At 40.4% G+C, this 25726-nt stretch overlaps 1 protein-coding gene across 4 annotated transcripts in view; it reads right to left on the bottom strand.

The window, feature by feature from the left end:
* Positions 1–1245: 1245 nt before the first annotated feature.
* adarb1b (adenosine deaminase RNA specific B1b) overlaps positions 1246–25726 on the bottom strand; it is a 126078-nt gene continuing 101597 nt past the window's right edge. For all 4 annotated transcript variants that reach the window (XM_072397854.1, XM_072397856.1, XM_072397855.1 and 1 more), the window contains 9 exons: positions 21628–21702; positions 16178–17088; positions 14305–14419; positions 13912–14080; positions 13562–13713; positions 11643–11811; positions 5968–6149; positions 3047–3225; positions 1246–2077 (listed from right to left, as the gene is read on the bottom strand). In XM_072397854.1, the coding sequence (XP_072253955.1) occupies positions 1901–2077; positions 3047–3225; positions 5968–6149; positions 11643–11811; positions 13562–13713; positions 13912–14080; positions 14305–14419; positions 16178–17088; positions 21628–21655 (2082 nt within the window). In that variant the 5' untranslated portion in view covers positions 21656–21702 and the 3' untranslated portion in view covers positions 1246–1900. The remainder of the gene's footprint in view (positions 2078–3046; positions 3226–5967; positions 6150–11642; positions 11812–13561; positions 13714–13911; positions 14081–14304; positions 14420–16177; positions 17089–21627; positions 21703–25726) is intronic.

Below are 25726 nucleotides of genomic sequence, written 5' to 3'. Positions count from 1 at the left end.
TCCACGCAGTACTGAAAAAAAAAAAATAAATCAGTTGCTTCAGCCTGGTGATGTGAACAGAACCTTACGTATAGCACGATCGCCATAAACCTGCAGCACTACTACAACAATACAAAAGCAACTAAAACAGGAAAAGCTAGCCACCCAATTTTTCTTATATAGTTGGACAAATGTTTGACGTCATGTAGAGCTAAAAATCATCTACAAATGTGCTGTGATAGCTTCCATTTTTGAACAATGTACATGTCACATTCTCCTTAGTGGTCTCAAACATATGTTCTCCATTGTATGGTGTCGTTTCAGTCACGGTCACGTGAAACAAGACACTTGTGAACAGTCTGAATTGGACTTGAATAATGTGGCTGGTACTGTGAACATAGCCTTAGTTTCTGAAGTGTGGGGAATAAGAGAGGAGGATAACCATGACACCACACTGTGATACATTTGGTTGTAAACTACAGGCAACAGGTATTAGCATACAACTTGTGAGTCTGTTCATACAGGGACTGCATAATACTTTACTGTGTGAAGGTGCTTCTAAAGAAGATCGTGTGGAGGGACTACAACATGTTTGCATCACACTCACGACAGATTAGTACAATGTGGAGTCTCGTGAATATAACTTAAAATATTGTACTGTTTGTGCCATGGCAGCACATCTATTGATAGCTGATCTGACAATTATCATAAATCACTGCCACGAAGTGACATAAATACAAGTTCTAAGAGGTTTTGTTGTACTGTCACTGTTTTCACTACAGTGTTATCCCCAATCCTTAAATCCCTCACGGGAAGGAAGAAAACAATAGCTGTCCCTTCCAGCCCAGAGCCAATCAATCACAAGAAATCTAGAAAACAGAGACAAAGATTCAAAGCTGCCTGTGGAGGAAGTTGCTGGCATTCATTCAAAATCATTCACTGATGGACGCATGGAGTTCCCCATCACATGAATTCTGCTCTGCAAGCCTCTCAGTCTCAGTTTCCATGCAAAGCCATGGCTTAAATCAAGGACAAAATACAACGTGCAGCACCTCCCAAAGCTTGTCCCAAGACCCAGGCGAAGGGAGGAGTCCACATGAGCCACCCCACGCTGTTCAAGTATGAAACGATAGTGACGGAAAATAACTTACTGAACAAAGGATTTGAATGAATGAAAGACAAAAACATCAACACGAGTGTGCTAAACTGCTGTCACACCTGCCTTGGAAATTCTTTCAGGTTATTGAATCAAACAGGGCGACAGTATTTCAGAATATTTCCATCTTTAATACAGGCGCTAAGAACATGTAGTCTCATCCTATGGAACGAATCAGGTAACACACATTTTCTTACGTTCATTTCTCTGTACTAGATTTACATCTTGAAAATGTATGCATCGTTAAATTAAAGAGCATAGTCCTTAATTTCAGCAAGTATATATATAGATATCTTTAGTTCCATACACAATAGTTTTAGTCAAAAATATCCTGCTTCTAGGCTACATTTCGCCCTAAACTGGCTACACTCATTGATTAAGAAGACGAAACTGTATAACTTCGACATCTACAGCATCTGGGACAGGATCTCTGGGAAACAAAAACAACGAAGTGGTAAAAAAACAGTGATTCCAGTTTAAAAACAGAAAATGAACAGATGGAAAACACAATTCAATAAAAATGAAAATAAAAGCTTAAAAATCAATACGATGACAAAAGACACAAGGCTGAGATCCACTGAGGAATGAGAATGATGAGCTATGAGTAGTTTGAGAAACCACGCAAGTACAAAGTGCACGTGCGTCGCCGACACATGGGGACGGAAGTAAATGCCTGGATGTTTTATAAGGGGCTCTCTGGCTTTCAGGCCTGGGTCAGGTGGGGAGGAGTGGAGGCTTAAGGAACCCCTTGGTCCCCGAACTCCCTCAGGAGCTGAGGGTGAACTGGTCTTGCTCGATGGGCTTTTTAACCCAGGCCCCCAGGCCGGCCTTGTGGAAGGCCTTGATGAGTGCCTTCTTCGCAGAGTGATACTCTGAGGCTGCCTGCTTAGCTTCATGGTAGGAGCTGGGCTTGAGCACTTTGATCCGCAAGATGGACGACAGCTGAAGAGGAGGAGGGAATGGAAACAAAGACAAGGGTGTAAGAAATAAAGTTTGTATATTTCTATTCTGCTCTAAGTTTTTCAGTTGAAACCAACAGAACAAAGCATAAATTCAATCACAAGAATGACATAAACCCTCTAATTTGCTAGTTTTCAAGATGCGACTCACTTTTCCAACACACTGGATTGTCGTCCAGCAGTGCCAACACCACATCCAAACTCTGTTCATGTGTCGTTCCACGATGGTGGAATGAGCTACCGAGCGCTACCAGAACAGGGGCGTCCCTGTCTATCTTTAAGAAGCTCTTGAAAACCCAGCTCTTCAGACAGCATCTCCTGTCCGAGCACTTACCTTGCACTTCTCTATCTCTGCACTTTATCTTTCTGTACTTTCCTCTGTCTCTACACTGTCACACCTGTCACCTCTGACAGAGTCTGACTCGTGGGTACCTTCTATGTAGTTTATTGTTAGCTTTGATGTTAGCTGTAATGCTATACCCTCATTTGTAAGTCGCTTTGCTAAATGCATAAACATAAACACACTGTCAGTTTCATATGTTTCAATTCATACTTGACCACTGATGCACATCAGAAATCCATTTAGAAAATAGGAGACTTTCTCTTGGTCATACTGCTTAAACTTTGTGCCTTATATTTGTCTTCATTATTAACATTTTGGGGAGCATTTTAGTTTTAATGGTTCAGGTATCTTAACTTCCACATGTCAGATGAGCCATATCAACCCAAAAAAGAACCTTGTCTGCTATTCTCAACGTGAGTCCGTTTGTTATTTTTTGTGTCAAATCATTCGTTTATCCGTGATGCAGTGGAGATGTTAAAACGTGCTGCTATAATGTTGATGTAAGCTGCTTCAGCACAACACTTTTGCTGATGCGCCTGCTGCTGGAGGAAATGTGTCTCTTAAAGTATATGTAAAAGCTGGCAGCAGGTCGCTGTGTTCCCTCTGTACCTTGGAGTGCAGTCGCACCCAGCGGCTGTAGAGGGCATGTTTGCAGAGTCGTGAAGCGCGGCCCATGTCGTCCTTCCCTGTGGTTGCATTGATCACTTCCAGGGCCTGGTCGCCCACTGTCCAGTTCACACTGAAGTTTGGTGCCTTGCCTGGCTGCCTGGCTTCAGCATTGCTTATACCTGAAGTAAGAAAGCGACAGGGATATGTTCAAACAGATTGAAATGTTTCTGATTGCCTGCCCCCGTCCATACTGTACATGTCTTTGTGGAACAATAGCTCAGAATATGAAAAAAAGTGAACAACCAGCTCCAATATCTTTTAACAACAATTTTCTGTCTGTATTTTCATTTGTTAAACACAGAAGAAGGAAAAGATGCCCTCCACGTAAGGTATGGATGGGTGGGTGGGGGTGCTTCCCGTCTTTCAGCAAACTACAGAGCTCTCGCCTCCACTGTATCTCAAGTATAAATGGGAGATATATGGCTCCCATAAATCCCTGTGTCTTGCTCTTTTTGTGTATGTATGTGTGTGTGTGTGTGTGTGCGTGAAAGAGTGTATTTAGCTTCTTGGTTCCATTTGGCAGCACTTGTGGCAGAAAATGATTTGCAGAGGATAAAATCTTCAGTGCTCTAAGGCCACAGTCCTTTACCACTAAAAACTCTCTAAAGCGGAAAAGGTTAATAACCCCCTACTATTTTCTCCTCTACCCATCACTTAGAGAGCAACCATAAGATACGAACTGGGGGGGGGGGGGTCGTATGATGGCTAATTCCATCCTCGGGGATCAAGACAGAACAACCAGTGTCACTGACTTGAACTGACTGCTTCTGTCTTATTTTTGTGGCAGGACGATCACCACACCAGCAGTGAAGTTTAGTAATGGGCTATTTTGGTGCCTCATCACAGATGGGAAGAAAGACAAACAGGTGGGATGTTGATTTGCATAGGGCAGCACAAAGCGTGTCAAGCATTACTAATAATGAGTTCATAACAATGCAAAAAAAATGTTTGGAGCAGCTTCAATTAAAACACTCTTCAACCAGCAGAGGAGGTCAAACTAGCACCGAAAATAACTAGTGTTGCAAAGTAGCAACTGCTCCAAACACTGCTGCACTAGAAAGCTGTTTTTAGCTTGTCTGTGTATATTTGCTATCTGTTCCTATCAAATAAATCTGAAATATAAACAGCTTTTACAAAGGCAGGAAAGTCTGAGTCATTTTATTTACTTTTTGAATACAACCACATTTACAAAAAAGTCAAACGTATCAAATGTTGAAACTGCAAAGTTGAAAACTATGTGCTTAATTTGAAGCTGATGTCAGAGGGAAGTGTCAAAAAGGTTGCGACAGACAACTGTAAAATCACACAACTAACTGACAACCAGTCAGCAGAATCAAACTGAGTAATACTTTATCAATTCCCAAATCCCATATGTTAAATGAAAACAGTGTTTAGTCAACGTAAAATAAATAAAGTCCTTGTATAGAGTTATTACTGTGGGTGGAAATGACCTCCTGAACAGTTCTTTGTTGCAGTGATGCTGAAGAAGCCTCTGCATGAACATTTTTATTATTAAAAAAAAAGGGAATTGTGGTGAATCTTTTAGAAGACGGGGAGGACATCAAACTTTAGAAAAGCAGCGTGGGTAAATAGTTTAATAATTTAAGAATAATATTCCCCAAAGAAAAGCTGCAAAAAAGGAAGTTTCAGTTACAAAGCTGATGATTTGATGACTTGGGAAACTAGTCTAATTGCTATTTGGATAAAGACAACTTACCTATGATTGGTTGTGAAGTTACAGGTTTATTTGAATAATACAGTATTAAAAGCTAAAGGTTTTACACCTACAAATCTACAGTGTTTTATTTCTGCAGTGGTGCTGAATGTGACCAAAGTTTATGTTCAAATTAGCGGCTCTGTCACCAGTTACTAATGACAATTATGACACCAATTACTCAGATTTAAGAACAATTGAAAAAAACAACTGTATATAGAAACAAAGAGTTGACGAGAAGGGAAGAACAAAAAAGCACAAAACACACAAAAACATACAAACCTTGTTCTAAATGTACTGGAACAGCTTCATAGACTGGGAGTAAGTGATAAAACCCATCTGATTACTCTATAGTTTGCTATGAATTATTATAAAAAAATTATAAAAAGATTCTCTTGGTGAAGGGTCAGAAAGTACAACTGAAAGATCAAAATAAAAAATCTGCCCCAAAATAAAGACCACATTTCAAAAAAATTCTTAAGACTTTTGATCGGTAATTCTGGCACTTTTTTAGACAACAGAAGGCTTGACAGATGCAGCAACTGGAAGTAAAAGGGACTTGAGATGAGCAAGCAGGAAATGATCAAAGAACTCATAATTAGCACTGGTAAAAGTGTGGGACAGAGGCTCATATAAATAGCAGAAAGTATGGATTAATACCAGCAGGCTAAATAAGAATTAAGAAGCACATGTTAGCAAATTTAAACTTTCCTTTAGAGAAAATGTTAGTCTTATGAACAACAAGAGGACAGGAGCTGGATGTTCTAAATTCAACAGGAAAACAAAAGCAAAAGAAAACACCCGGTCAGGAACCCTGGTCTGCATGGCCTTTTGAAAAGGTCAAGCAAATGCTGAACATTTACACAAAATGATAAAGCTATTCAAATTCCACAGCAAAAAGGTAAATGTCAGCTCAGATCAAACAAAGGAGAAAAGCTCCTCCTGTCTTCGTTTGCTGCAGGACCGACCAGTGAGGGGAATAAATGGGTTATTGCTTAGGATTAAAATCACCCTCCTTGATATTTGGACAGCTGGGATTTGGTCAGGTTTTCATGTAAAATATTTTAGAAAGCAGCTTATCTGATTCTTTTTTCTTTGAATTTATTTTGTATGTCACCATGTACTCCACATCAAGCAGGGCTCTTACCACTGAGAAGAGGCCTGTTGAGGGTGAACTGCTGGGGCAGGTCCTCGATGTCTGCAATGCGCTGGTACATGGCCCTGGAAAGGTGGTCAGCATGGTAAAGGCTGCCAAGGATGATGCTGGAGAAGTAGATTGGCTCTGTAAAGTAGCTCATCAGAGAGCCCTGGATGCCCACAACATTCCACCTACAAAGGAAAAATACAAAGAATCTAGAATTTTGTTGGAAATACACAGTTTAAAGCACAAAGCAATAGTAATTTGATTTAATCATTTTTTATTGTAAATATTTTTCCACCCACAAATGCGAAAAGGATAAAGTGGGTCTGAAAAATGAAATAATAAACAAAGTTCTGAATAAATCCGACAAATTACACAGTATCAATGAAAATATTGTTAAACAAACATTCGTGTCAGAAAAAAAGTACAACCTCTTTCAATTTTAAAGTTTTAAGTATCAGGACAAAAACGGTAAAACAATATGATCCTAGGTCTTAAAATGAGCTAAACTCGACTTCAGATGATCTTCAGATCTAACAGTAACTAAGCCAAAACGCAGAAACAGTGTGTTTAAGTACACTCCATGATTCAGTAGCTTGTAAAACTATCTTTAGCAGCAATAACTTGAAGCAATGGTTTTCAGTAGGACATTATCAGTCTCTCACATCATTGTGAAGAAATGTTAACCCACAATCTTCACAACATTGCTTCAATTCATTGAGGTTTATGGGCATTCATTAATGCATTTTAATCAGGCTGAGGTCTGGACTCTGACTGGACCATTGCAACACCTTGATTCTTTTCTTTTTCCCACATTCTGCTGTAGATCTGCTGCTGTGTTTGGGATCTTTGTCCTGTTGATGAGCCAGTTTCAGCCCAGCTTTAGCTGTGGGACAGATGGCCTCACATCTGACTCTAGAATACTTTGGTATCCAGAGGAGTTCATGGTGGACTCAATGACTGCAAGGTGCCCAGGTCCTGTGGCTGCAGAACCAGCCCAGATCATCAGCCCTCCACCACCGTGCTTGACAGCTGGTATGAGGTGTTTGTGCTGATATGCTGTGTTTGGTTTCCTCCAAACGTGCTGCTGTGCATTATGACCAAACATCTCCACTTTGGTCTGGTCTGTCCAAAGGACATTGTTCCAGAAGTCTTGTGCTTTGTTCAGATGCAGCTTTGCAAACCTAAGCTGTGCTGCCATGTTCTTTTTGGTGAGACTTTCTCCTGCAACCCTTCCAAACAATTTCTAATTGTGCTGTCATGAACTTTAACCCTGTAACGTGCTAACTGAGGCCTGTAGAGTCTGAGCTGTATCTGAAGCTGTAGCTCAGACTCTACTATTTGCAAATAGTTTATTAATGTAATAGAAGCGCTTTGAGTGGTCAGTTAGACTAGAAAAGCGCTATAAGTACAAGTCCATTTACCCATTTATTGATGAACAACTGCTTCTCTAAGAAGCTGATGTCTTTCCTCCTTGGCATTGTGTGACACCTGAATGCTCCAGAGCAGCAATAGAGGTGCTCACACTTACTAATGATCAATTAATCAGAGCTTTGATCTGGTTGAATTGATTTGGTTGCAACTTGTTCTCTTCATTTGGATGAAAGCAGTTAGCATGTGCTCAGTTTGTCACAGATTGCTTCTGCAATTAATAAAAAAAAAAAGAGACACATATATCATCTCATATATGATCCCATCTCATATATGCTGTTCATCTGAGCTTGTGTTCCCCTAATTTAAGGTCCAGAGGATTTTTCTTTAATGTTCGGATGAGTACAATATATTTCCAAATAATATATTTGTAATTTCCATCCAGTTGTTGTTATAAACAGTCGTCAGTAAGGTGATCAGCTTACAAAATGTTCTTGAAAGAATATTCTCTAGCCGTTGTCCAGAGACTGATCAGGATATAAGGCACTAACATAAGAACACACAAGATATATGACAATATATCCACTCTACGTTGTGTAACACACACATCCCCACACGCCGAGGTATCCAATTTCATTTTTACAAACATCTGTGTATTTGTATGCTGCGTCATTAGCCACGTCTCCCCAGTCATTTTCCCATTGACACGCTCTGTGAAGCAGCCCCTGCCCCCCACACGAGTGAGCGCCATGCCGAGACAGAAGGAGAGAGAGGCGGGGGGTACTGGAGACGTTGAGGAGGGGGAAGAAAAAGGGAATCAGTAGGAGAGTGAGGGTCAGTGAGAGAAAGGGAGGATGAAAGATGATGAAAAGAGGGAGAGGAAAGAAAGAAAGAAAATGTCTGGAAGAGGTGAAAGACTTAAAGGCTGAGATTTCAGTCACTTTCCAGATCCTGCATGGGTTCACTCAGCTTCAGTCCTCAGCAACTCTTAGACGTTAATCTCTTCCAACACAATACATGGTCATTCTGGAACCTTCCCCCAGCAGGAGTTTCTACATTTCTACTTAAAACGTCATCTGAAGGTTTTTAACATTTTACAAGCCCTAAAAGTAGACTCAGAGAAGGAGCCGGAAGAGTATTTCATCTGTGCATCCTGCATTTCCACAGAGCTCGACAAGGTTCAGGGTTTATTAGGTAACTTAAGTCAGTCAGTGCTAGCTGGAGCCTCAGCAAAGCTGAGCCTCGAGTAAAACCAGGAAATGCTCCTCGGTTTCCATGCAACATACTTTTATAGGGTTTTGGTGTGTCTTTGAGCATAAGCGCTGTGAAAAGAAAAAATAATTAAACGCATTATTGCTGTAAATCCCATCTTTGATATCGCAGCCACTGCTGCCTGTGCCGTGGCTTCCTGCAGTTCAAATCAACCTGCAAACAAGGAAGTGGGCTTTAGCTGCATTAACTCTGTCCGTGTTTCAAATTTCTTTAGGATTTGGGGTGTTTCTTTTGTGTCTTAGGGGAGTAAGCTTTTGCTCGTCTTATATACTCAATCCCACTGTGCCATGGAAATGTGATTTTCTACTTGCTCTAACAAAAAAAAAAACACTAACTAACAGTCCATCGCCACAATGCCATAAACAAAGCTGTCATTATTTTAGCATGTTTTAAACAACTGTTGTCCATCACATGAAACTTGTTTCCATGCAAATCTCCGACTTTAGTGTGAGGCAACCTGCCAGTTTGATTTAGATTTTTTTTAATGGCTCAATATTTAAACAGTAAAAACCTGTGCTTGTTATCAACTGTTTACCATGTAGAACACATTTGCTGTGATACACTGTCTATATTCACTAGAATGAACTGAACTCATCTTTTTAAATGGGTTTAAAAAACAATGGAGCTAAATGGCACGGATAAACAAGATATATCAGGCTTTGGCTAAACAAATTATACCAGTAACAGGTTTAACCAGTAAAAGATTTTGATCTTTTTTGTTGTATTTGATCATAATGTAAAAAAAGCTCTCAGATTTTTTCTTTTACTTCATGCATACTGTTTGAGTGTGTAAAATGTCCAATATTAACACAGAAAACTGAAGAACATGTAAGACCCCAGGCAATGCAAAGGGTCTATTGTCTCCAAATATGATTTATATAGCTGTGTGAAAGTGTGTGTGAAACTGAGGGAAGGCAAAATGAAATCTCTGACTTCATAGCTGAAGGCAGAAAAGCTCAATTCAGCACAGTCAAGCAGCTCTATTATATACCGAACCTCACACACACACACACACACACACACACACACAGAGGTTCATCACAACAACATGGTGACACAAATATACCTGAATACCTTCTGAAGGACACACGGTAAATGAAACAGGCGACCGCACACATCTGAGTTATGTTTTTAGCTGCATTCAATTCAATTCCTGTCAAACATCACTGTATTTCTTTGTCATTTTTTCCTCTCAACAACTGTACAAATTCAAACTCAGACTACACACAACCACACAAAAACAGAGTCAACACAGATCAGGAAGCACATCTGATCGGCTGTTAAAGAAAAAACAGCGAGAGCGGGGAGAACCCATGAGAGGTGGTTTGCTAATGATCTCTGTTAAAAAGCTGGACAGAGCTTACATGAGGCAGAGGAGCGCTTGTTAGCAGTGAAGCCATGGTGCGGGGAATGCAATCAAAGGAAAATGAGAGGAGCAAAAACGATGTGTAAGGAGCGAGCACTCAGGGCATGGTGAAAGTGTGCCACTGAGCGGCGAACAGCCACTCACATGGAGACAGGCGGGTCGCAGGCTGTTGACCTGGCTAAAAGCTGTGTCATCAGAAACGCATGCATTAGGCTGTCTGATAGTGGGGGAGAGATATTCATGAGAGCGTAATCATTTAATGGCATTGCCTTTTTTTCTGAACTGTTACAGCTCTCAACTTTGAACAACCACACAAAATCCAAGATAGCAGTTACAAACTAAAGGTCAACGACACCTCTCACGTGGCTCAAACTGCCTTTGAAACGTAGTAGGAATTTCCCTAATCAAACACACAGTCAGCATTCAATCATTAGGCGTTCTAGCACAGTTTCATCCCAGCCAGAGAAAGAAGAGGATGGATGTGACCTGGCAAGACAAGTTAGGCAGAGGCTTTCACCATTCTTCACAAGGGAAGAACAACGTTGCCTTGAACATGGACAGAGACTAAAGATGCGATGATCTGCCAGCAAAAATGCCCCCAGGGACAGAGGATCCATCAATGCACCTCTGTGACATTCACTGAGGAAAATCATAGACTTGAAATGATAAAGTGGGTCGACAAACTGAGGATGTAGCCTCAGGCAGTAAAGACCATGTAAATACTGCACAATAAGACAGTTATTCTTTCTTTTTATTGTCTCAGTCAAAGAATAATGAAGGCCAGCTGGCATTATAAAACCTGTAACTATTTCTGGAAAAATAATTAGTCACTTCAAGGCCCAGTGAGCAGGAGTTTGTTACATCTAGTGGGATGAACTGGAAACTACAACCAAACAAACCCCAAACACGTCCACCTTCTTCTAAATAAAAGTGGCAGTTAAAATGCTGAATGGCTTGCTTTAGAGCCAGAGTCTGTTTGTCCTGTCTGGGTTACTGCAGTAACACCGAGGTCAAACACGGCGAAGGAGCAGCAGGGGCAACCCACCCCTCTTTGGATATAAATACAACCTTTGGCTTTTAATTACATTTAAGTCATTTTCTATGTAAGGTAATCAAAACCCAAAGATTCTTATATTTGTGTGGTCCTAACTCAATAACGAACCCAATCATGAAAGCTAAGTTGCATTTTTGCCAACAGGTCTTTAAAAATGCTAAACACAGCAACATTACAGCAGGACTGGAATAATGAATGTGATTTGATGCTTCCCGTGGTTACAGAGGACAAGGACCAGTGTTTTTTACTGTCCGAGTTCAACCCTTGCAGAAAAGCGACTGAAGAGCCTCTTGTCATATACACTTCTCATTTGTGACTTGTACATGAACAGTTTTTTGTCTTGTGACAGATTTTAACCACATAAAATAATCTAAATAAATTGAATATATTTTCAAAGGTCCTTTTTGGTGGAACTGAGCTTTGAAAGTTACATCAAAACAAAATGTAGATTTGTATCCAAAAAACTGGCCTTTTGTTACAACTATATTTACTTTTTGGTCGAGAGTTGGTGGCAGGTGAACTTCAGGGGCTCAAACCAAAGCTGAAGGTTATAACTTCATATTGCCTATACTATAAATAACAAATATAACTGGCTATAACGGTTTTACAATAAGTTACCTTGCAATCTTGTCACTGCAGGACATGGTGAGTAACCTCTCTCCTTGTAGCACACCGTCCCAGGTCTGGATGGTGTTGCTGGACCTCACAGGAATGGTGCCCTCCCCCGACTCAATTTTGGTCCTTAGCTGGCCCCTTGCTTTCCGGTTAGGATGTCTGTCTCCCTGATCTGAGTGGGACATCACACATAGAACAAGAACAACAAAAAAACCACTGAGAAAACCAAGCTTAGAGACAAACAACCAAAAAAAGCCAGACCATTGACGACCTCCCCTTTCTGATCAGCATGAAAACAATCAAAAGCCCTGTTTGATAAGAAGTTGAGATGATGTGAAGAATAGACATAGATAAATAGATAGCATAGAAATAAAATGATTTCCAAACCAGTTAAACCTCAATGTGTCAACTACTGAAATGATCCAATGAGAACTCTTTTTTTGTTTGTTTTTTTAAACGAAAGACTGACAAATGTGTGTAATACTAAAAACATGGTGGACATCTCATACCAAATCAGGTAAACTGGCAACAAGTTGTTATTAATGTGATTGGATGTAATAATAAAGTCATATGGAGGCTTTCATTATAAAGGGATATAAAACACTGTTTGGGCAAATAGTTCAACAAATTCTTATATTTCTAAATGTAAAATTGCAAAGAATTTTACAATTTTCACAATTTTTGGTGCATAATATCAATAAAAAAAAAGATTAAAGAAGTTTAACAGAACAAACACAACTGCCATCTCTGCTTGACCGAGGTCATGAGGTGAATTTGAAGGAAGCATCCTGCATGTTATTGGTGTGCAGTTAAAAGGTCAGTATAGGTGGCGTTATGTCATGTATGTCCATTAGTTCACATGGCATGGAAGGTGGAGGTAAAGGTGGCATTAATGCTGAGGGATATTTTCAGTTGTGGAGCCACATGTGGACGGTCTCATTTATTCCAGCAAGACAATGTGGAACCCCATTCTGAATGTATTAGAACAGGATAGCTCTGAAGGAAGAGTCGGTGGCTAAACTGGCCTGTCTGGGGTCCAAACTTGTCTCTTCAGTGGCTGCAAATCGTATCTTGAACAAGAATGGAAAACATTTCATTTTCAAACTTTAGCTGTGATTTTCTATTATCACAAGTGGTTTGAAGCACATTAAATTGCTATCAAACTAAAAATGTCCATATATGTATGAAAAATAAATAAATAAGGTCCTAAATCTGTGCCTCATTTCCACTGTCACTTCCCTCTATCGAGTAGAGTAAATTGAGGTTTTAGGCACTTACTAATTATTATGACTTTGCATCATAACTGTCACCCGTTGACTTACATAGAAGCTGTTATAGCATCTATAAAATGGAACACTTTGTACTGTAGAAGTGCTAGCATAAAAAAGCATGTACACTGTATTGTCTTTTTCCATTGTGGAAATGCTGGAGGGTAAATATGTTGTACTAAATAGGAAATAAGAGTGTTTTCGGAGTGAACCAGTGATTCCAAGAGAAGAAAGCAAAAAATGGCTTTCACATTATGTTTTCAAAGTTTTCTGCTTTTCGGCGACATCTATTCAGAGACTAATTGAATGTGGCTGTTTTCTATTCCGTCTGCCATGTGCAGTGGAAAGCACTCTGACAAGAGGAAGAGGGAGGTTAATCAGACAGACAGAGAGGGTGGGCTGGGTGGGAGAAAGACTGATAGAGGAAGACAGAGAATGACAAAATGCTCTAATTACTAGCGCCTTGTTTAAATGTGTCTGTAATGTGTATTTGGACACTGGAGCAAAATTCTAATTAAATGAAACGAAGCATAAGGGGAAAACCTCTGAATTCAATTAAATAAAATAAACAGTTGTTGAGACTGAATTCTGAGTTGAATTAAAAAACATGCTCGCAGAAATAAGGATGAGAGGCAACGCGGGAATTAGCTGTACCTTCCACTCCGGCTTCATGTGGAGAGAAAATCCTGGCATCTCCGCAGGGTGAGGTGCTGATGTAGAGGTGGAACTGAACGTTATCCTTTAACCTGTAGCCTCCCTTTTCACACTGAACAAATATCGACTTCTGGTGTTCCTCCTTGGTGTTGCTATCACAACAGACAAATGGAAAATTTGAAAAAAAACAGCTTGACAAACACAGCATTTACATCATTAGCCATTGTAGCTGTTTAATTGGACATAAATTAATGTATTTAGACTGAACAAGGGTTGTTGCAAAAAAATAAGATAACAAGCAAAACAACAAAATGTGCTTGAAGGGAAAATTTTCTACATCATCCACTGACCTGAGGAAGAACTCCAGCTGTGAGTAGAGGTACCTCATGAGTGAGCGTCGGGCGATTATCTCAGCATGGCAGTCGTTGAGTGCCAGGCCGCGGTCGCTCATGTACTCACCGTTGATGCACTTGGTTCCCGTGGAGACACAAATGACCTGTGCTTCTTTCACATCTGTCCCTGTTGGAGGGATGTGAACAAAGTTATATTAGTCAGTGACAAAGTACATTTTGTACATGTGAAATTGTAGACATATCATCATTATTATTATCTGATATTGGGCACACTGATACATATTCATGTCATCTGCTGTTCGAGCCTCATGCGCTGGATTTTCAGTTGAATAATACGTGAAACTGACTGCAAACACAATTTTGCGAGCATGAAAGCATAAACAATCTTACCCGTTGTCATGACAACTCCTCCTAGAACTTTTCGTCGTGCATGGGGGGAGGTGAAGTTGTCTGTCAGCTCACTGAACTTATCCACCACCAAACGAGAGACGGCATCAGCCAGAACCTGGAATTGCACACACACGCACGCCGACACGAGTGCCACACAAACACGAGCTTGTCACAGATATGTCAGTTTACAAAGCATGTCTGATGTTACCCTCCCCTGGAGACCTATGTACCTGTCACACTGTTTGCATTCAGTTTCAAAGAAGAGTCAAAGCGTTGAAACAGCAACAAGTAAAACTGGGCTGACCCCCTGAGGTAAACATAACCATCTTTTAAGCAGCGCTGTTGGGAGTTTAGCGTGATGGTTAGAATTTAGCCTCTCCCCATCTGACAGTGAATCGCAGGGGAAAAAAACAACAAACAAACCAGTAAACCTGTTCATCACAAGAGAACAAAGTGCTCATATGCATTCCACAAAGTTTCAAACTCCAGTCAAAAGTCTGAGGGAACCTCAAATGAACTTCACACTTCTTTTGTTCTTGGACAGCCAGCTTCCCAAGGTGGCTCTTTAAACACTGCTAATGTGATGGAAAATGATGACAACCAAGAGGAGAGATGATGGCTGGGTGATCTCAAATTAAAGAGATTAGTCCCATATTACCTCCTGCTACTTCAGAGTCACCCACTCAAAGCCAGATCACACATGCTGAGGATATCCACGGCTTTTATTCTTTAGGGATATAAAAAATCCAGAAAAGATTTAATTTGGCTCTTAATTAAAAAAAAAAACATCACAAGTTGTTCAGTAATACTTTGGTTTTACCATAACATAATATTATGCACCGTATTTCTTCTGTTGAATGTCGAGATGTTTCTGAAATGTCTGCGCATTAAGAAAAAAAACAAAAAAAAACCACGTTTTCTTTTTTTTGGCAAAAGCAGCAGCCCAATTTTTCCCCATTAGTGCCTTGCCAGATGGAAACAGAACCCAGAAATTAAATATCAAGCGACAGAGTATTAACAGAGTAATTAGTAAGGGTGTTATTCTTGAAATGGTCTGCTTGTTGAATAAATCAGCTGACAAGAGGAGAGAGTGAGCAAAGAAAGAAAAAAAGGCTTTGTGGGGAAGGGACTGTTGACAGGCTGATTAGTTTTGCTGGCTATTATCACTCTTTACACATTGGCAGTGATCTCTAAAATGGTGTCTAAAGGTATCACCTAGCCCTCATGTGAATGAGATTCTAAAGAGAACCTGTTAGAGTTGTAGGGGTGCTTGTGTAGCAGTTTGGAGTCAACTTCTTTGTAATCCAACACAAAAATCCAGAGGAATACTTTCCTTTTTTCTTTTTGACCACATCCTCTGTGAGAGCCTGCTCTGATGATGTAATCACATCAATAGTCATCCAGTCACGGAGGATTATGCATTATTGGATAATTAATCTGAGGATTTAAGTGTCTTATCAAAAATAAATGCACATTGAGCTACACAGAAGTTAGATGGGGATCTTGATTATGTGCATGAGAATTATTATTTGACCCATTTGGTCTTCATTGTTGACTTTCTAATTTTAAAGCTCATTCTGCTTTTAGAGCCTATCTCAAGTCTCTGTGACTGTAGGTTTTGTAAATTCTACAAATTCCTTAAAAACTGAGGAGGAATTTAAAAGTACAAACGCTAATTTGACTGGTTATAGTTAGGGGTTAGTGAGTGTGGATTCTAAAGTAACATAATAAACAACTTGGATGTGGGTGGAGTTGACTGTTCCAAACCCACATTCCTACAGGTCCCACTGAGAGGCTAATAGAAATGACTCATACATATTTAAGAACACGCACAGGCTTCTTTGGCTTCTTAGAATTGAAAGAAAAGTCTTACCTGGGGTAGGTGAAGCTGCAACCCCTCTCTTGGTATGGGTTGCCGGGATGGTGTCTGGTCTAGTTGCATGTTGAACAGAGCAGATAAGGCGGCTTGTGCTGCCCGGGCTTTAGCCAGCTTCTTGTTGCGCCCTGAGCCTTCAAACGTCTGTGCGTCCACTGTTACCGACATCACAAAATTCTTGGCGTGACTCTCACCGCTCTCTGACACAAAGTCGTATTTGAGGCCTGGCCTGAGCTCATTAAGGATCATGACTGGGTTTTTGCCAGTGGAGGGAGAGCTGAATGCAGATGGAGGGGGCAGAGGGGCCTGGACAAGGTTGCTACCAGGTGGTGTGGGTAGTGGATACTCCCCTAATGAGTTTGTACCATTAGAGCCCAAAAAGAAGGATTCCTCAGGTGCAGCTGGTGTCTCAAAGCCATTGAAGAGCATGTCTGGGAAGTCGGCTTGGTCAGATGTAAAGTCTGTGTTCACTGTCAGTGTTCGGCCCATGGCCAGGTGGGCCTCAGATGCGTTGGGGAACTGGACAAAGGAACGCAGGGCTTTCTCAGCTGCATTCAGTTTAGCCTTTTTCTTGGTTGGGCCCATACCCTCAAACATCTGTCCATTGACCTCCACAGTCATGACAAAAACTGGAGCATGGACTGGTCCTGTCTGAGACAGCAGTTTGTACTGTAGACCTGGTTTGATTTCATTCAGTTGCATCAGAGCATTCTTGGGCAGGACCGGCCCCGGTGTTTTCTTGCGCTTCTTGGCTCGGAACTTGGAATGCGTGTGGCCATTGTTACCCTCCTCTAAAGGGCGCTTTCGACTGCCGCTTCCATTAGGGAGCTGATCAGCGACTCCCACCCCGTCTTTGCAGGACACGTTGTCCAGGTTTCGGTTTTCCTTAACGTCTGTGCTGCTTGAACCTGCGGTGCCCAGAAAGAGTAACTTACAACGCCTTCGTTGCAGGATCTTGTAAATGCAAAATTTATAGATTCCTTTATCACTCTTTGGAACTGAACCAATGATTTGTGTTCCTTTATGGCAGCAAGAGAAGCTGTTTCATTATTAAAATTGAAACATATTAACCTATAGCCTGTAGATATTACAGATAGAAGAACATCAATACTTCTGTTTACCCAGTGAAATGGTTGGTGTACCTTTGCCAACATTTCAGTTATTTAAAAACTTATTTTTGTGTTTGAGTAGGATTTAAACTTTTAATTCAAACTCAATATCTTTTCAGAAATACAGCTGTAATTGTGAAAGTTAGTAAGGGTAGAAGTAAGACAACTCTTAGCCACTTTTAGGGTTGCACAGAGCTATGGGTGTTGAACAACAATGTACACGAATACGAGCACGCATATCAGCACTGACAGACACACAAACAAACCAATAGAGCGGTTTATTTTCCACTCAGTTTATCTTTAACAGCTCCAATGCCCACCGACAAATTGAGAGCAATCAAGGACGAAGGATCTGAAATAGACTGTACTGGGGGAACACATATCACTGATTCCAGTTAGCAAAGCGGATGGAACGTTGGGAAAAATTTTCATTTATAACATCCTTCAGCAAAGGCTTGATAGGTTACTCCTTGCGGTACTCAAGAGGAAGAGAGGCCGCAGTGTGCATATGTGGGATTGTAGGTTGGGTTGAGGGAGTGCAGGGGGGTAGTGCGGGGGGAGGAGCTGAGGACCAGGCAAACAGGAGAGTACATCAAAGAGGCAGAAGGAGAAGACTCCACCTACTGCAGAATCCTAAAGGCTTGACTGGTGACACGGTGGAAGGTTAAAATGCTGTTTACTCCTTTACATGAGTTTTAAAAGAATGACAGCCGCATTTAAAATGAGGAAAGTCTGAACAAAAAAAAGAAGTCTAATGAGTTGATATTCATAAGACCCTGTGCCTCTGAGATCCCCCATGGAGCATGTCAGAGAACACAGTGTTTTAGCTTGCAAAATGTACTGGCATGCCGATACCATCTGCACACTGCCACAGACACGTCTGGAGGCAAGAAAAAAAACATTATTCCTAATATTCCAAACACAAACTGCACATCCTTGAGTTTATGAGCTGAAAACATGCAAGATTTTCTAATGTGTGAATGCATTTAGCATTTGTATTTGTGCTTTGCAAACAAATGTGTCATTGAAAAGCTGTCACAGTTTTCAGTTTATTTTAGCTGTGGTGGAAAATGGAATGAGTTGCACCAGGATTTGGACTCCCAAATAAACGTATAATTGTAAAATATACAGCATGTAGTGCTGTGGTGCTTTTTGTTTCTTTCCAAAAGATAAAATACATGGTGTCCTTTTGAGGTTTTCCACTCCTGCTTTTGTATAAAATGCTCTCGTAAGGATCCATATCCCTGCATAATAATTCAGTTTGTGAACTACAGAAATGACATACACCCAAAGCAAAACAAAGAAATTTACAGCATGCTGCATAATTCCAGTAAGAAAAATGGCACACAGAAAAAATCTGGAGCTCCCTTACACCATTCTAAAATCATTTATTGAATAAGTACAAAAGAAGGTTTTTCTCTGGGCTGAAAATTGATACAGTTGATTTAATAGTAGATTAAATTTGGAGTATGGATATCCAGTGGTGCTAAAGAGCCTTGGGCTACATCAGAGGACAAAAGCCATGCAGCACACATTGAAATACGACACGCTCATGCAGTTCTGGTCACCATCATGCCGGGATATTGTGTAATCAGTTTTTATGAGTTGCACCAAAAAAAATAAAAAAATCAAGATCAAGATGTTACAGATCTAAACCCCCCTGTAGATGTTACATGAACCAAATACTGAAGACAGAAAAACTATTCCATCTGAAGTGTAATGTGTTTGTTGGGGCTGTTTCATGTGATAAAAGACTTGAAAGAGTTGCTCAGGCTGTCACAAAAAAGCTTTCATGTTTTCCTCTGGTGTTCCCAAGCTGTTAAAGAAACAGGTCTGTGCTTTATCTTCACAAATATCTAAAGTGTATGTCTGACTGCAAAAAATGTAAGAAGAAAGCTTTGAAAAAAGATTTGGTTTCATATAACAGCATCATTCTTTACCAAGCAAGTGTGACACCACAATAATAACTTTTCATTTGTATCACAAGTCAGGGCAATGCAGGCGTGGCCGCTACCTTTCAATGTGATCTTAAAATGGCTGTGGCTGTGAGGAGCCTGAGCTCGAACCAACATTTCTTTGACTGAGGTGCAACAAGCTGGAGTTGAGGGAAATGCAGGGACATACGGTCATGACAAAGAAAGTACATCTCCTTTAAAGTTTCACTTATCTCAAAATCATGTAATAAAATCGCTCCATCACAGCTTGAGCGAGGTATGAGAGACAAATCAAAACCACCTTATTTCCCCTCAGCCCCTCTCACCATGTATCCCCATATTATGGGGCACAAAAAAGAAAAAAAAAATCAGATTTTTATTTAGGTGCCTGAAGGCATCACCAACTTTGTTTCGAGCGTTCTATCTGAAAATGTGTCATTCAGTGAACCTTCGAGATCGGCAGGCTAACTTATGTCACTCTACAAAGTTCTCCAGCCTCCTCCTTCTGTGTAAGCACCTACTTTCAACATCAGATGGTGCTGTACTTAGATGTTGCAACTCTTTTGTTCTTGCTTTTCACATTAATATCAAATATCATCATTAGCTATATAGATGTACTGATTTCCAATTTGTCACTGAATGCACCATTAGTACAGCACCAGTAGCAATTGTTACAAAAACAAACACTGGTGAAATATGTCAATATAAGCAACAGTGCTTATTGTTATGAGGTAAAAGGTTATATCCCAGAGGAATGGAGCCCATATGTGAATTATGTAGATGTAAGATGTCAATGGTGCTATTCATTCACAGGTGGCATTATGCTCTGCAGTGTGTGTTTTAACAATTCAGGGTGTTACACACATGAATCGTGATGAGAATGTGCCTAAAAGAGGGATGGGTAGCCAACCAGCTGTCCATGGTCAAACTGCAAACGAGGGACATGTAAATGATTGAGAATAAAACTGAGAGTCGAGTATTTCAGATCGGTGGGTGGTCTGAGCTTTCAGGCTATTTACTGTGTATTTTCTAATGCTGCAATAATGTGCTCCGAGGGTCACTAAAGTCTACAGATCTCAAAAGAAGCGAACTCTGCAGAAAAGCGGAGCGTCCAGTGGGTCTGTTCACGGCCTAAATGGAATTTAAATGAAGGGAATAATTATTTAATTGAAACTTGCATTTAAAATGATCTGCTTCAATAGAGGTATGAAATGAGTGGAAGAAAAAGAAGCTGCTGTACTGTTTCTTATGTTTTTTGACCAAAAAAAGACATTTCATTAAGACTTCAGCAAATTGTGAGTGTGTGGAAAAAAGAGCACATGTCTCCTTAAAATAAGGTGAATACAATCTCAGATGAACTCGGCACATGACATATTACACAGTGTCATTATTAATTTGACGAAACCTGAGCCAGAATGCAGAAGCAGTGTGTGAAAAACTAAGTACACCCCATGACGCAACAGCTTGTAGAAGCGCCTTTAACAGCAGCTGCTTGGGGAGGTTTGCGGGTGCTGATATATGTGCAGCTCTCCTATATTTTGTTTGTGCGGGCCGCTCTTCCCTTACAGAATGGCATCGCACACCAAAACTGAATTCACAATAGCTGCTGCTCCAGGTGCTTAGGTGTTGTTTCAGCTGTTGTAACCTGGCACGTGCACAAAGAGGAGCTGCAGGGGAGAGTGTACAAGCAGGTTCATCTCTACAGGCCTATGCACGACCCACCGAAACTCAAGAAGGTGCAACTACTGTGAATGTTACAGAAACACTTTCAGGTGAAACTGTGTAGTTAAGTTCATCCTCTCATTAGCCTCTTCATTCCCATAGAAGCAGTTAGGGTGGACTAAGTTTTTCACACGCAGCTACTTCATTCAGTTAGACTTTTTGTTTTAGTAAATGATGGCACAGTGTAGTAACATGTTGTGTGTCGGTGCTCATCTGAGGTTTTATTCACCTCTATTTCAGGACCACATTATGATTTTTTTATTACGTCCTTTTCACTAAAAGAGGGGACACTTTCTTTTTTTCACGTGCCTCTGCGACAGCACCTGTATTCTCAGAATTAGTGAGACTGTGCTTCTAAATGATTATATAGATCATAACAACAGATCAGAAAAAAAGTATATTCTATATCTGCATGTTGCATTTTAAGATAATCAAAAACTTCCCTGTACTGCATCTTACACTATTTTTATTAGATGTGGGCTAGGAACAAGAGAAATACTGTTCAGCAAAATCTGTTCATACTGATTACACAACAGAGAAAAAGAGAAGGACAATCAGGCATGCAGACAGGGAGGAGGGAAGCAAAAGTACAGGCAGACGTTTAAATGTAGTGAGCCGGTATGGCACAGACGGGAAAACAATCAAACGGATGAACGAATGAGAAAAATCAGACTTGACTCACTCATATTCTCTTCCTCATCCACATCCATGGCGACAGGTTTGTTCTGACCTGAGAGCGGCCTCGCCCCCGCTGCACCTGGGGATTGGAGGACAGAAAGGCGGACAGCGTAAGCAGTGACAGAGTAACACACCAGCACATAAACATATTCACAGAGTCTGAGCAGCTATGGTGATGATAAATGTCTTGCTCAACACAACAGCACGCACACAAAAAGGAAAATGCACACACTGCGCTGTGTAAGTAGCTCCTGATGTAAGCATATAAATATTCAGAGACCGACAGATATCAAGGTGAGAGAGGAGGCCAGGGCTGACAGGCCTTAATAGCAGGAGCAGTCTATTGTGACTTTAATATCCCTACGATTAGACCTCATTTCCCACAGCCTGAAGAGAGCTATAGAGCAAGTGACATGGCCAAGTCATTCCACTGCCACACACACATAAAACTTATCCCAAGGTGGAAGGTGTGATTAAAGCTCCATTAAGCAATATTGTCACGCTATAATTGAATAGAGAGTATGATGTTTGCTCATACTGACAATAAACAGCCAACTCTTGGGCACTTCTGCAAACTTTTAGCTTGCTGAGATCTGTGAATAGTTGATTCAAAAGATACAAATGAGTAACTCATTCATGTCTACATGAAACCGAATTCAGAGATAAAGTTATATGTGCCAATTGCAATTCTCAGGGCCAATTCTGATTTCCAATTTCTGTAAAGTTCCAACCTGCTGATTCAGATTTACTGAATCAGTTAACTGTTAACATAGAAAATCATTTCTCCTTTTTTCAAATTCCAAAATGGAACTGTTCATAATAATTACTCTCCATTACTTTTACATTTTATCCAAAACTGTAGCAGGTTACAGAGCCTTCTCTCTTTGTCACTTTTTATCTTGTATTTGTAAAACTGGGATCCTCTGAATTTTTTTTATTTTTTTTTTAATTGGTCAGTTTGAGGCGTTGAACCTGAAAATGGCAAACTGCAACTTGATAATTATCAAACTGTGAAATCATTCTAGGTTTGATAAAGTACACAACTGGGCTTAGATGAGTTGCTTATTGTAGCAGCTGTCACTAATGGAGAACTATATTTTCCTTTTAGCAGACCCTTCTGTTTCCTCTGTCGTTATTTTTGAACATCTTATGGAAATAGAAAATTCCTGGCTTTGGTTGTTCTTAATTCAGTAAAAACTCATTGATTAGGCCAGCCAAGATTAAAATTCTGTGCATCTTTTTTAGAGTAGTCATTTGTGAAAACCAGTGAGAAAACATTAAAGAGTCGTTCTTCACTTTGGAGGGGGAACTAATGTTGCATCCAATACAAGAATTTCAGCAAAGTTCTTGCAGGATAATGGGTGATGCCTGCTCAGGTCTGTGAAGCCCCAATAACTTCTTTTTATGTGCAAATAGTGGCTTCCAGCAATTTCAAGAACTTTAAGAATTGAAGTGTTTGATATAACAGAAGCCAACAATGACCACACAACTGATACTATGTTATCTCTCTCTATGTGAAATACCAAAGGATAAAAACCCAATCAGGTGTTAGCGTTTGACTGCTCAGATGCTAATCCAGCAGACGTAGCAACGTCAGCAACCCCAAACACTTTTGTTTCGAGCCACCAGAGAAAGTTAAAGTAAATATTCAACGTTCTTTTCTTTTCAGATCAATCTTTAATGCGAACTTCTTTTTAATCTAATGGTGAGTGGGTAACATTGCACTGCTTTATCAAAGCTTTTATTTAAAGAGCTGCCTGTTGTGCTTGGAGTCAAAGTGAAGTTAGAGGGAAATAAAACACTAGTATGAACAGAAGCAGAAAGATTCCAAGGTGCTTGATGGAGCTGGAGAAATATGGGCTCGCTCATACAAGCACTCTCTTAAATGTAGTCCACTGCTCAGGTGGTGACATAAAACACTCAAAGGGTGCAGCTTTAATTAGAGTGGTGCTTTTATGTTCAATCAGCGGAATATAACCAAATGCATAATGCTCGATGGGGAAAACATATCAAAATCTTTTACATTCAAGCAGCAAAAGGATTTTGCTTGTTCAACAAACAGCAAACTGTTACTCATCAACAGAAATCACAAATCAATGATTTTGTGTAAACTGTTTAGAATAATTCCTGCCAGCTATTAAAAAAAATCACAATCCAAATTCCAAAAATAACCTTGTAATAAAACTTCAGAACAGAAAGTTCCCCGCTGACTTGCTATGCTGGTTAACACAAAATGAGACAAAGTTTCAACTGCATGACTCAACGGCAACGGTCTCTAAAAGAACCACTTGAAAAGTCAGACAGCAACAGAAAATTTTACCGAAAGCGGGGCAGATGAGCGAGGCCTGATGAAACCGACTGACAGACGAAGTTAGACCAGAAAAAGAAAGTAAAGGTAGACAGGAGGGCGGAAGCAGAGGCTAACAGCACATAGAGACGGAGAATGCAGGGAAAAGATGGCACTGTGATATAGAACAGATTGTGCTGATTCTACTCTCTTTCTATCCGCCTTCCATCAGTGCCCCCATTCCTCAGCCAGACACTTTCTTAAGCTAAACTAAATGGGCTAATTAATCTGGGCTAATGGTGGGTGACAGCAAATATGCTAGCACAATTATCACCCTATTAAAGATTCATATTCCAACCCATAATTGAAAATGATAAGGTGGGGTGAATGGGCGGCAGTAGGTCCAACAGAATGGAAGACGAGAGTCATTTTTCTAAGGCAGCAGAAGCCAGGTGCCCTCAAACGTAGCAAATCATCCAGCAAGCTCGAGCCACATCTACACGCAGGCCAATTACTTCTGCGGTATGCAGTGCAGTAGGATTTCATGTTTCCACAACTTTAAGTTTTGAAACTCGGCAACAGTAGATGAACAAATGAGAGCCACTTCATAAGAACAAACGTAAAAGAACTGCAAATTTACTCATACGTGTTATTCATCCAACACACGCAGTGTGTGGTCTAATCAGCACCAAGTCTGTTGAAAAAAAATCATGGCCATGGCTTTCTGTAATTTTACATACATACACGTCATATTTCTCCTATTTTTCTGGTTTATTTTACTCCTTTTTCTTAAGCTCTTTGTTTCGGTGTATACAAATTGCTGTTCTGTACCCTCTGTCACTATTTTACATTCAATAATAATAAGTACAAACAAAACAAAACAAATAATAGTAATATTAATAGTGTAAATGCAAAGATGAGTAATCTCAATCCCGAACCTTAGTTAATACATCAAGCCAAAAAGTTCTACTGACTGTCCAAGACATTTCATTCGAAATTTTTTGCAACATGGCATGGAAACACACCCCGCCTTTCGCCCGATGACTGCTGGGATAGGCTCCAACAGAAAATGGATGGATGGCATGGAAACACATGGGGTGCTTAGAAAAAACACTTTTTGGTACATCATTATACATTCTATCTACGAGTCAACTAAAATGCCCAAGAAATGAGAGGTAAAAGACTTCATAAATAGATGTTCACTCAGGGTGTTTATTCTGGGGCACTGAAGCTTGCAAAACTAATTTAGATATTCGCATACTGGTGGATTCATAAGAAAGTAGTGGTAGAGTCAAAATGGGATTTTGGATAGATCATGGAATTGACCATTTTTGAACTAAAATGACAGAGGCAGGGAAATAAAGTGAGTCAAAAGAATCAGAGCCGAGAGCTGCCGACAGTCTCACTGAGCATGCATAAACAATTGTGCGTCATCAAGTTGTGAGATGGTTTGGTTCCAGGTAATTCTGACTGGACAGTGAGGGAGGCAGAGCGGGAGAAAGATGAGAAAGAAGATGAAAAGCCTCAAATTCAATCTGGCATGGTGAGAGGGGCTGAGGGGAAATAAGGTGGTTTTGATTTGTCTCTCATCCCTCGCTCAAGCTGTGATGGAGCGATAGAGCACCTTCACTGTGGAGGGAGTACCAGCAGTGGCCAGCTGAGGTGGGGTGCGGGGATGGAAAGGTAAAGGTGAGTGAGGAACAAAAGACGTAAGAGATAGAAAATGCAATCATATTCCAAGTATAAGAGAATAATTTTCTCCTTTATAACAGAAGGAGATGAAAAGGTCTGCCCTTGGCAGGCTGCAGCGTTCATA

The sequence above is a fragment of the Leuresthes tenuis genome, unplaced genomic scaffold (assembly GCF_036924035.1).
Source record: "Leuresthes tenuis unplaced genomic scaffold, fLeuTen1.0.hap1 SCAF_12, whole genome shotgun sequence".
Lineage (NCBI taxonomy): Eukaryota > Metazoa > Chordata > Actinopteri > Atheriniformes > Atherinopsidae > Leuresthes > Leuresthes tenuis.
The sequence above is the reverse complement of the archived record's forward strand: the minus strand, read 5'-3'. Positions and strand labels throughout refer to the sequence as shown.